The sequence below is a fragment of the Amblyomma maculatum genome, chromosome 2 (assembly GCF_055883805.1).
Source record: "Amblyomma maculatum isolate TAMU_Amacu chromosome 2, ASM5588380v1, whole genome shotgun sequence".
Classification (NCBI taxonomy): Eukaryota; Metazoa; Arthropoda; class Arachnida; order Ixodida; family Ixodidae; genus Amblyomma; species Amblyomma maculatum.
The window spans coordinates 226,798,691-226,811,770 of NC_139345.1; the positions used below are offsets into that span (position 1 = coordinate 226,798,691).

The following is a 13,080-nucleotide window of genomic DNA, read 5'->3' on the forward strand; positions in this document are numbered from 1 at the left end:
CGTTTTTGATTGCTTGGAATCAAAAGGCAACAATTTCTTCTGTGCACGCGGTTGGTACTTCCAGCAAAAGCTTTCGTCCTTAAGGGTTATATTCAAGTCTAAAAATTGCAAACGGCTGTCACTGGCGAGTTCACAAGTAAAATTCAATCCTTTGGAGAGTCGTAGTCGTCTAAAATTAGTAAGAACGTCCTCCACGATTTGAGGATAGGTCAAAGGTGAGTGTTTTTTCGAAACAATGAAAAAATCGTCTACATATCTAAAAATCTTTAGAGTGCTACCGTTTTCAAGCGCCTCGGCCAATGATCTGTCCACACCTGCTAGAAAAATGTTGCAAAGCACAGGGGCCACGCACGACCCGATACAGATCCCATTTCTTTGTACATAATCATACCCTTTAAAAGAAACAGTGGTGGAACTAAGGTAAAACTCCAGGAGTACAAGGAAGTTGTCAACCGACATACCAGCGCTGTTTTGAAAAGACACCACTCCGTTCATTTCTATGCCCAACCTGACAGCAGCCAACAGCTCGCTCTGTGCAATAGAATAGAACAGGTCAACAACATCTATAGAAAAGATGTGTCCTGCAGAGTTTGTTTCGTGCAAAAATTCTACAACCTCAAGAATATTCTTAATGGCAAACAGACCATCTACTACCAGTCTGTTAAGTTCCTTCAGCAGGAACCGGCTAAGTAGGTTCTGCCAGGCACCCCTTTCGCTAACTATGCACCTAAACGGAACACTTTCTTTATGGTTTTTGGCAGTGAAAAAAACTTGCAACCTATTACATTTGCTATTCTGAATACTACTGGCTAGCTTCTGTAGACTGAGGTTCTCGCATAACACAATGGCTCGGCTTTTTACCTTTGTTGGTTTTAGTTCTGTCTTCTCAAAATTCCTGTGGATGGCCTCCGAGGCATTCTTGTTGTACGTTCCCGACGGCATGGCGACAAAGCCCCCTTCCGCCTGAACGAGTTGCAGGTCGTTGTCCTTAAAGAAGTGCTCAATTTTCCTTGTTGGCCCCCTAGAGGGCACGGTCCTGATGAGAGTCCAGAAGACATCGTTCCTTGTCCTCCGGGTCGGCCTTGTGGGAAATTCTTCTCGTCAGTGCCTTTAACTTCCGGCTCAAAGCTGTACTTTGGTCCTTTCCTGAGGACGCTAGCGATGTCAACAAGAACCTGAAGAGCAGAACTGTCATCTTTGCTTTCTTTACTTCTCTTGGTTATCACTGCGAGAGTTTGCCTCCACAAAAACTCCGTCGACTGGGCGGCTAGCTTCATCAGAGATTGAAGCTAACTGGCGGCGATATGCTCGGTGTCTCGGGAAAAGCAAAGTAAGCGAAGCCAATCCTTGAACAGACGAATTTGTCTCCATAGCTCAGACCTCAAGATCCGGCACACTCTCTTCACATGGCCGAGGGAAGGTTTGGCAAGGCCAAACAAAACAGATGTCAAGAGGCACCGTCCCTTCCTTACGCAGAATCCGAGTAACCTCGCACGGCCCGTAGTCAAGGAAATATGAGCAACAAGGCTCAAATCTTGGGGAAGATGTGGCAAAACACTCAAAAAAGGGCCCGCTGTCGAAGAAAGGTATTCCAGTATAATTTCCAGTAGAAAGGTATGCCAGAATAATTGTCACCCGTTAATAATTAGGGGTTATTATTAACGATACACCCTTAATGGGCGCACACTCCCAGGCACCCTTAGAGTGAGTGGGGATAGCTGTTCCGGTCGCTAAGGAGATGCCCTCGACCTGCGTGGCAAGCTCAGCCGGAATTCAGCTACCTAGTAGTGACAGAAGGGGGTGGTCGTTTGGTGCCCAGCGGTCGCCGGTTCAAGCCAGGGTTCAAGCGTTGTGGGGCTAGTTGGTTCATACTCAGATTGGTTTTATGCGCACAAAAAGACGACACAAAAAGACAAGGGAGACGGGACGAAGCGCACTTTCAACTGTTTTATTCCGGAAATGTACACGACATTTATACCAAAAAAATCATCAGTGCATAATCATCAGTGCCACGTGCGAGCCAGATACCCAGGAAAAGCATAAAGGAAGGGCACAGGTCACTCACCTCTTATCTAATTTATCTAAAAAGACAAATTCTTTATCATACATTGTCACAGATGGTGCGCTAATACATGAACTTCCGCTTTTCCTAATATGGTAGGCCTCAGCCAATTCTTGCGCAAGCGTGTCGGTGCTCCTGCACAAGATGCCGGTGCCTTGTAGCATTGCATCACACAGTTTGTTTGCTTTCTGTTTTTGGTCATTATCTTTTCCACACTCACTGATGTGCGCCGGCAAGCATCTCATCATCATTGTTCCTTCGTTCCGTCCGTGTTACTTGCTTTGTTCCACCGTCTACCGTGTTCTTGGTGCCGCATCGCGGTCGGGCGGTACGCAAGTTATACAGCTGCTTTTAAGCTGAAAGCTTAGCAATCGCGCTGCCAGCAGGAACTTCGGCGTCAACGAGTTCTGCGTAGTGCGCAACTGGAGACAGCGATTGCGGTGTCGATATGGACTCGGATCAAGTCTCTAATCAAGAGTAGAACCGTATGATCTGCTGTGAGCATTATACCACAGAACGCGGGGAGTGATGATGAGGCTGCGTGCGGTAAACAAAGTGCTTTAGCAATTTGTGTTGTCGACCCTGTACTTTTATATTAAGGGTAAGTTCTTCTTGAAAGTAATGTTTTGGTTATATTTGCAATAGCTGACCTAAGTATCCCGATTCGCACCTATTTAAATTTGCTTTTAGCTCTCCAAAACATTTGCTCGAAAATTTCCCCCGCATAATTATCGCACCCCCAACTTAGCATCAATTTTCTGCGAAAAAAGGTGCGAGCATTATGTGAGTAAATACTATACTTCTTCAGCTTTGAGAGAACTGCCGCTGTCTCTGAGTCCTTGCCGGCAGTTCTCGTCTCTTTCCACGAGAAACGCTTCAAGTTCAGCCTAAGCTTGTAAGCCCTTGGGGGAATATCCTGCAGCGAACCTACGAAGTCGCTTCCATGTGATGACCAAATGCTGTGTTGTTCGGCAACTTTCCTGGCTAGTCAGAGTAATGTGATATTGAGGGTCTCACGCTGCCATTCACCGATTGCGCAATTATTGCCATTCCTTCCTATGTGCTTTTTTTTTCTTAGCACCTAGTGGCAGGTTCCTTCGCTCCGCTTGACCTCGTCCCTCTCTCTGCTTTTCAAGGTTTTGTCCCATCCTCCATCATCACCGCACAACCCGTAGACCAGGCTACTGATTAGTTACGTCTTCCCTTAGTAGTGCACTACTCTCTTAGGTATTCGCATCAATGGTGGTGGATAAAGCGATCAAACTCTCTTTTTTTTTTTTTTTTGACACCATAATTGTAAGGGTCGAAACGATAGAGTACCAAATAGAGCTTGTGAATTAATGCCCCTGGCATAGTTTAAAGGGACAGAACACTGACCAAAGCGTTGGTTTCTGGGGACAAGATGAAGCCTACTAGCCCCCAGAAACCAACGCTTCTTCCTCATCCTCCCACACAGTCACAATCCTTCGTCGTCGTCAGTAGCATGGCAATATGTCACGAGATTATGGTGGTAAAGAAAAGAGCTTGCCTCATATAGTGCAGATCAGAGCCAGGGTGTCTAGCAAACCACTATTTTCAAAATCCCTGACTTTTCCAGGTTTTCTCTGATTATTTCAGGTCGAATTCCCTGACAAGTGAAGAGGCTGAAAATGTAGCTGCTGATGATAAAGAGCATACACGAATAATTCCCAACAAAAAGCTATTTATAATCATATTCTGCAATTTACAATAGTGAAAGCCGGTTGTTAGTGTTAATGGCTGGTAAAAACATCAAAAGTTTATTGAAAATTAAAAGCACACTGATGCCAGCTTCAGCAGAGCTCTTTGATACTAACAGTTGTGAAACTTCCTATAGGCCCCATGTATCAAGAAAGGACGGTTTTCATTGCTCAAAATTTGGGCGCATATAGGGTGCCTCGATGCGGTCGAAGCACCCTAGATAACGGCTGGTCACGGCCAGTTTCGAGGGAAAGCGTGCTTCTCTTAGCATGCTCTTAGTGAACATTCTTAAAGATAACAGCTGTAGAGTAAAGGGGAGATGCGAATCTTAGAACGGTCGAAAATGGTCAGAAGTCGATTTTGAGAAAAACTCATTTTCGGAATGTTTATCCTTTTGAGCACCTGCACTCAAATTATTAACGCTGAATTCAGTCAGGAAATGCGATAAAATCTGCCTTCAAAACGTCACGGCAGCCACAAAATGCCTGCCCCCCCCCCCCCCCACCATCCCTCGAATATGCGAAATTTCCGCGATTGCCGCCACCTTGGCAAAATGGCTTTGCTCAAGCAGACTGGCTGTGCTCTCCGGTTTTCCGAACACCATTTATGATCTTTGATTAGCTCGCACGCGGTGCACTTTTCAAGCGCATCTAAAGCGCATCTTTCCGCGTCTCCCAATGGCTGGCGTGATCGGCGCATCATTTTTTTTTCTTGCTGTTTGGCGTTCGCTGCTGTGGCTGTAGCTTCATGCGTGTCTCCGTTTGCGCTCGTGTTTCTTGATGCACCGCTTCGTGCAGAGTTTTACATTGTGATCGAGATGCCAGAAAACAGTAGATTGTAACCGTGCATGCAACGGGCCCACGAGTTAAAATTATAGCGCGAATTGTATCCTGATCACGGTACACTGAGCTAACGCCGCCGCTGCGTACTATCTGCTGCGGAAGTCGAAAAGTCCGTGATCCAGTGAGAGTTTCACCTCGGCGTTAGCGTGGAATGCAATGCCGGTATCGAATTCGTGATTGTGGACATAAAGTGTTAAGCAATTTTATCGCGCACATGAAGCGCGGAAGCTGCAACGAGATCGCGAAAATGTGAGTGGTCAACTCACGTCTTCTGGAGTGTCAGCTGTAGCTCAGCTCGCCGATCGCTTTCGCGCTGACCACTGCCGGTGCGATTATTCCTGCTTTTTGTCGCATGTCCACAAGCCCACATAGTGCTTCTGCATATTTTATTGAGTACACAACTATATTGGTTCTCCTATTGTGGCAGCTCAGCCATGCGTCAAAGTAATATAATGCGCGGCCGCACGCTAAGCACAAAAACAAAAACTTGCTGTGCGCCAGCTTAAGATGAAAATGCACTGCGGAATATATCGTGCCATTTTCCCTGACTTGGCGAAATTTTTGATGGTTTCCCTTGATTTTTCTCGGTGCATGAAATTTCCCTGACAATTCCCGAATTTTCCGGTTGCTAGACACCCTGCGGGCACTGCAATATCAAAGAAAAGAGGCTGTACAATTTTAATTTGCCACCTAAAATCGCATAAATACAAATGAGGCACTATCTAGCGGAGAAACCCTATCACTTTCAGCAGTACCCCACGTGACTACATGTCGGCAAAATATCGCAGATTTTCTTAAGTGCACATTGTTCTTTTTTCTTCTAGGAGTGCTTGTCATAATTGATTATATTTTGTGCTCTCACCACTGCGTCCTGAAATAAAAACCACACCTCCTTTCGCACCACGAGAGGCATGCTTTCAGGTTTTACCACTAGATGGCGCCACAGTATTTGAAATTCTGTGAACGAAGCGATCATAGTGCCCACTAAAACTTTCATAGGCGAGGCATGCGTGATTGCGTCGTAACAGCCTTGAGTGTGAAAGTAAGAAAGGATGTTACTCTAATCAAAAAATGCCTAATTACTGTCTGGCGAGTAAAATTTATATTTGTTTTCGGTACGTCTTTTTTGTCAACCACCAGTTGTCATCGCGGTCGCTGTTCATGGTTTCCAGCATTGGACTACATAGAAATGGGAGCATGCACTGATAAAAAAATACCCGGTAAAAATTTGCTACAGTGTTTCTGCCAAAACCATTATGAAATCGAACACTTTAGATATCAATCTTTCCATTGTGCCGAAAAAATTGAGACCTAAATTCCAGTCCCTTTAACTAGCCAAGGAAATAAAACAAGCAGACACCGCTAGAGACAAACAAAAGAGAAGACAAAAGGGGAAATCTTCCCTTTTTGCTAAGTTCAGATGTAACTCAAGAACAGACCGGTATAAATTGCTGTCCAAGGCCCACCATCAGCGTCAGCTTATCATTCTGAATTGCATCTGTAGGCGTTGCATCACTTACGGTTGCTATGAACGTGCCATGTGACTCATTCCCACGTGATAGGAAAATAAAATTATTTCCAACATTTTTTAGCAGATTTGTCATTTCGTTTTCGAGTTGAACATGGCTATACATCATCTAAATACATAACTCGACTTACAAATTATATGCTATTGTTTCACTGCCCAAGAAGGCGCTCGAATGGGGCAACTTTTATCGTGAGCCACTGCGCAGTGCAGCAGCTGCCTGTTTCGGGATGAAACGATGAAACCAGAGATTGGAGCTATGCATGTGGCAATATATTTGCTTTCTTCTTGTCATCTTTTTGACAGTGATGATTTTTCAATATGGATGTAATGTTTGCAGTACGCAGTGGCGCTTTGGAAACGAGTGAGAAGGCTCTTTACCAGTTCAGTTCAGTTCAGTCGTGTCCGACTCTTCGTGACCCAACGGACCATATCACGCCACACTTTCCGGTCTCTCACTATCTTCCTAACATCACATAACTTCATTTGCAGCGTCTCGAGGATGCCATCTAACCATCGCGTTCGCTGCCTATCCGTTCTCTGGTGACCCTCAACCTTTCCCAACATCAAATCTTTCTCCAGCGACTCCTCTCTTCTCATCAGATGACCAAAGTAGCTGAGCTTTAACTTTAGAATTTGACCCTCCAATGAGCAATCAGGGTTTATGGTCGACAATATCGACTGATTTGATCTTCTGGCAGTCCAAGGAACTCTCAAGAGTCTTCGCCAGCACCACAATTCAAACGCGTCACTTCTTCGGCGGTCAGCCTTCTTCACAGTCCAACCCTCGCATCCATACATCATAACTGGAAAGACCATAGCATGGCTGCAGTCTCCTTCCGGGGTAATCTTGGAGCCCAAGAAGAGAAAATCTGTCACAGCTTCCACTTCTCGTCCCTTGATGCTCCAGGACGTGATAGGGCAAGACTCCATGATCTTTGTCTTTTCAATGTTCAGTTTACTTCTTCTCACTCTCTTCTTGTACGCGCATCAAAAGTCTCTTGAGTTCCACTTCACTTTCTGCCATTAAAGTGGTATCATCCGCATATCTAAGGGTGTTGATACGTTTTCCAGCAATCTTCACTCCAGCTGGAGTCTCTTCCAGACAGGCCTTCCTCAGGATGCACTCAGCATCATGAGCACCAGCAGCGATAAAAGAAAAAACAACGAAGGTAAGTTGCCAGCAAAAGTAGGTCGGAACCGTACCCTGAACCGGTTCGGAATGGTTCCACCTTTTTGTCCCGGTTTGGGTTTAGTTCCAAGATGGCGGAAAAAATTCAGGTTTGGTTCGGTTCCGGTCCAGGGAAAAAATTCAGGTTCAGTTCCAGTTCGACACCCTAGTCTTGCCATTCCAAAAGAAAGCAGTGTATATAGCAAACGTTAGCCAGTATAGTAGCATGCTATAAGCAAGATCAGCTTTAACATCAATAATTCAGCCAAATATAAAGAGAGCTTTCCCTATGTAGCTACAGTGAGCTTCCCCATCAGACTCGTGTGGCGATTGGAGAGGCATTGGGACGACTTGCACAGCAAACGGCGAGGATCTCTATGCAAGTAGCGAGAAGGCAGCATGAGCTTTTGAAAAAAGGAACAGACCGAAAGTATTGAGTGGACTAGGAGAGAAGAGGAGGGCACCACAAAACAGGAAGCAGTTCAGGCACAGTGGTCACCGCTGCATGGAAGGCTGCATGCACTGGAGACTTTCTTGTAGTCAGCCGATGACGTCATACATGTTTCTAAACGGTCGCCCTCTAAAATAACATCTATTGCTTGCATCTTTTCAAGTGCTGTCTCCATTTTCTCCGAGCTTTCAACTATGGTTAGCTGGAAGCTAAGATGGCGTTTTAATGTTGCTTTTTCATTTCTGTGAGGTCTTAAGCTCCCCTGCACTATATTCATGACTACACAATATAAGTGTGATAGATTCACCTAGTGGCCAATAAAGTGGCTATCAGTATTCTTGACAAAGACAATGAGTGCACACATGGACTGCCTCCAAGGCTGAGACTGCCAAGTTCTGAACAGTGGGTACAGTTCCTTGTAGAGACCTCCTTGGCTTACTTGAATTAGTTTTAAATACAATAAACTGCTTGAATACGGCATTATTAAAATACGTAACCAAATACTGCAGAGGCCTGGTCAGAGATGTACATGAAGGATATGCGAAAATGAAAGTATTTTACATGAACAAGGCTATCTTTCAAGCAGAGGCTTTGTATCTGGTCAGAAATGAAACACACAAAAATAAATCCCGTCCAATGAAAAGCTACAGCCTGTCAAGCACACCAAGAGAAGACTGCAATGACTAGTGGTCCGAACTCAAAATGTGAGCGAACCGAGATATAGTTGAAAAGTCTACTTCCGTGAAAGATATTGCACCTTTCCTTTCTTATAAGCCACACGATCCCTTTGGTTATGCGTCTTTACTTTGAAGATGCTGTGGCCACTTTCCTCTCCCCTTTGGAGAGCTGTGAAAATGGCAGGAAGTGGAGAGGAATTTTTTGTACCATGTTGCTGACTACAACTGCTTTTGTCTTTTGTCGTAATGGGACATACTATAAGGTTTCTGTGTTAAAATTGTTCACTAAAGCTGTGCATGCTACCATTCGTAAATCCAACCAGCCTTACACAGTTTCTGCTCTCTCAGAAAAAGCTGGCCACTGTGTAACTTGAAATTCAGTGGAAGCTATTAGCTGAATGTGCCCTTTGCTGTGCTATAAGGGGTGGCTTCCATGTATGGCATAATCTATCTGTGGTGTGGCGAATGGCAGTCACTGTACAGAAATCGGTCACCAACTGACCTGGACTCCCGCACACGCCACTCGTTGCTGGTCAGGTGCTGCAGGACATCTACAAAAATCTCCTTGAAATACTGGTCCACCTGCATGCGATGGGTGCACTAGGGTTGGACCAGAAAAGCTGTCAAATTATGCGCAGAACACAGCTGAAGCCCCAGAAGTTTTCTGCCACATGCACCTATATTGTTGCTGCTGTCCACCCTCAAGAAAAAAAACATGCAGGCTGTGCAGTCAGCAAGGTGCATACTTCTGAATGCTTGGCCCATCTCTCGATATATACAGATCAAAATTTCTTTACGGCTGTAGCACTCCATGCTCGCTGCAAAAACAATGTTGACAAACTTGAGGTTAGTTTTTCTCCCACGCAGCTGAGACAACTAGAATGACCCACTATGCCAGATTCCACACAAATCGACCACCATCCCATGTTTCAAGTTTTGAAAATGACATTTTACTGAAAAGACACAGGCATTGTGCTGGGAATGTGGAACAAGAAGGCTGTAGCTCTGTTGCCGTACATTCAGAGTGCAATTTTCTCTACATCCCCATCATGCACAGCCATAAAGTAAAATGAACAATGCACAGTAGTCAATGACATCTGTGGTGGTACAAGGTGCCACGCACATCTGTCAACTTTGTACACATTACATGTCCGTACGTGTCACTATGCATGTGCACATACCAGCAGCCTCAGTGATTTCCATTAACAACAATGCAGACAAGAAAATAATGTAAGGCCAAACCCACTGTACGGATGGGGTCCTTGACAAGGGCAGCCCAGATGGAGCCGAAAGAGGCCCTGACGCCTGGGTTGGGATCATACCGGTACCGGTACAGCTTGGGCACGATGGCACCGAGGTGCTCCTTCAACTGCTCCCCAGCCTTTTCCGCTATGCTGCCAAAGCCAAAAGCGGCCCCCTGCAGGGAGAGAAGAGCTTTTTGGGGCTATGCTCATACCAAGGTTTGCAGACATCACTGACGTGTCTACTGCATAAACATGCACCATTCAACGTCACTTCTGCCCATCAGCACCAATTGAAGTACACATTGACGCAAGCGGTATTGGTACAATGCCATGGCCACGATCAGCACATGATAGCATATGCCAGCCTCTCGTTGAGTGCCGTGTGATCGCATTGTCAGCGACTGGAATCTAGTGTAGAGTCATCGACTGTGACGTGTGATGATGCAATGCTGAGGGGTTAAGTTAGTCTTCTTCTGTACGGCCCAGCATGCTGAATAAACATGTTGCTTAGTTGTTCTGCCTCCGCTTCACTCAGCGGGCCACCGGTCAACACCATGACAAACCCGCTCCTGCTTTTTGGGCAGGCCAGTAATAATTCTTCCACTATAAAAACTAGCAACCGTTGTCTGGTCTTGCTGGCGTGCTTTGTGCGGTGTACCTATACGTACAGGATGTTCTGCTTTCATTGCTCTGTCAAGGACCAAACAATCACTGCTGCAACTTTTGGATGGTCAAAAGAGTATTAAGGAAAGACACAATCCAAGCTAAGATTAATCAGCAGCGATAGTAAAGGAGGTGGGCACGGATACTGATATGGAAAATACAATTAAAACACTGGAACAAAAAAGTTAAAACAGAAGTGGGAGAAATAACCTCATTTTGTTTGACATTCCTGAGCACACTGATAAAACATATTCGTCTCTTATGGAAGACGTGGTGGATGACTTTTTTCAAAATACATTCGGCGTACAGGTATCTTCTGTGGAAAGGATACACAGACTAGGCAAAATGAAAGTAGGGAAGCCGAGACCAGTAATTCTTAAACTTATTGATCACCAAAAAAAAGTGAACATTATTCAAAACTGCTACAAGATAGAAAAGAAAAAGAATATAGCCGTTGGTGAAGACTTCTCGGCAGCCACAAGGCAAATCAAGAAATGCTTATAGGACAGTACGGCTGATATTAGAAAGCAGGGAGGAAAGGTAAAGTTGATCTACGACAAAGTTAGAATTGACAAAAAAAATGTTTCAATGGAACAGCGTCCAGAGGAAGATAGTGCCTATTATTGAAACTCCACTCATGTCTGAAAAGACACCATGACCCGAGCCTCCCGTTAAAAGAGCATTTTGCTGCCTCAATGTGAATGCACGCAGTATAGTTAACAAGATAACAGATCTGGAAAGTATTGTTATGGTCTATAGCCCGAAAATAATAGTCATTACAGAAACATGGTTACATCCAGATGTAAGCGATGCTGAAATCACTCCAGTAGGTTACAGAATTTACCGTAACGACAGAGATTCCCGAGGTGGCGGAGTAGCTATATTTTTTAAGGAGTGCTTGAGTGCGTCCAAACTACCTGACCCTATTGAAATGGAGTGTGTCTTCGTCAAGATTGTCCTGGATGGTTTCCATCTTCTAATTGGTGGATTTTATCATCCTCCGAACTCTAGTCCTGCATTTTTTGAAAACCTGAATGAATTTCTATGCAGACATAGAAACCAACCTTGTAGCATTCTGCTGACAGGAGACTTTATTGTACCGAATGTCGATTGGGCTAATGAGTTCCCAAAAGCGCACTCTCATTCTGGTGAACTCTTTGTTGACATACTTCTAATGCACAATTTAACGCAATTAGTGAAACTACCTACCCGTGTTCATGGCGGAAGTGTGTCGACATGAAATTTATTTCTCGTGAATGACAAGGTCATACAAGGGATTTCTGACCACAAAATAGTGTCCCTTACCTTGAAATTGAAGAATGTTTTCAAGCTGAAATAGAGGGAAACCGTTGTACTTGATTTTTCTCGCACTAGTGATGTGGATGTACTCGATGCATTGGACAATTCGTTCTCTGCCAAACATGAATGTAATAGCATATCCGTTGATGTGCTATGGTTATTCTTCAAAGGTCTAGTTATGCACTGCACAAAACACTTGATTCCCCAGAGAAAGGTACATACTTCCAAACCTTGGATGACAAAAGAAATAGCCCGTGCAGGGCGTAAGGTTAAAAAAGCAAGAAAGCAATATCTACGGGGCCCTTCTCCTGCGGGCGCACACCAGTTATCTGAACTGCGTCTGTTTCTGAAGAATGCAATAATAAAGAGCAAAGACCATTATCAAAGTGTACGGCTAAAACAGTTTTTTACCGAGTCCCCGCAAAAATTTTGGCGTCACTTGTCGCCAAAGAAGCAATCAGTTTTGAATCTCTTGATCAATGGTAATGCCGAAACGGATCAGGGGGAAATAGCTGATGCTTTGAACCTTTATTTCTGTTCTGTTTTCACCAAGGGTAATGGCGTCACCCAATGCTTTTGCCAAAATTCCACTGATAAATATTTCAGCTATCAGTGAAGAAGGAGTACTATCGCTTCTGCTCAATCTAGATGTCAAAAAATCACCGGGGATTGACGGCATTCCTGCTTACTTTCTTTTCCGTTGCGCTGAATGGTCCGCTAAGTACTTATGTCTGATATTTGAAAAATCATTGCCACGCGCAGAAGCGATTGGAAACATGCAAAAATTACCCCGATATCGAAAGCAGAGGACCGGCTTCTTGTTTCATCATATAACCCATTTCCTTGCTATGTACCATCTGTTGCAGCCCACCGCGCCGAGCGGAGGAGCAGTCTCGCTTCCGAGAGGCAGTGCTGCCTGGTGACGAAGCTACAGGGAGGGAGGAGGCTTGTTCTCTTCCCCTCATCCCGCGGCTGAGAGCAAAGGTGTGCAATATCAAGTCAGACGTTCGTCTCGCTGGTGGCACAGTAAATTGCAGCCGAGCGGCGGCGGTTCGCACAGATGGCATACGCAGCTGCAGCAAAGCAACAATCCAATTGGGGGGACTTTTAAGTATCTTTAACAGTTAATGCAAAAGCACTACCGTAAGGACATATGCAGTGTCTCTAATGATCTTAATTACTTGAACATTAGTATTTTACTTTTGTACTGATAATTAGTAGCAATATGTAGTAGGGCTAATTAGTAGTGCAGCCTAGGATAGTTAACCATCATCATCATCAGCCTGACTATACCCACTGCAGAGCGAAGGCCTTTCCCATATTTCTCCACTTAACCCGGTTCTGTGCTACCTGCATCCACTTGACCCCTGTGAACTTCTTAACCTCATCCGCCCACCTAACTTTCTGCCGCCCCCTGCTACGCTTTC

The 13,080-nt window shown here is 44.8% G+C and overlaps 1 protein-coding gene across 7 annotated transcripts in view; it reads right to left on the reverse strand.

The window, feature by feature from the left end:
• Positions 1-13,080, reverse strand: part of LOC146201438 (proteasome adapter and scaffold protein ECM29) — a 371,995-nt gene that overhangs the window by 113,553 nt on the left and 245,362 nt on the right. For all 7 annotated transcript variants that reach the window (XR_014705354.1, XR_014705355.1, XM_084595850.1 and 4 more), the window contains 2 exons: positions 9,694-9,864; positions 8,950-9,029 (listed from right to left, as the gene is read on the reverse strand). Coding sequence is in view for 5 of the 7 variants with exons in the window: in XM_084595850.1 (XP_084451976.1) it covers positions 8,950-9,029; positions 9,694-9,864 (251 nt within the window). In the remaining 2 variants the exon portion in view is untranslated. The remainder of the gene's footprint in view (positions 1-8,949; positions 9,030-9,693; positions 9,865-13,080) is intronic.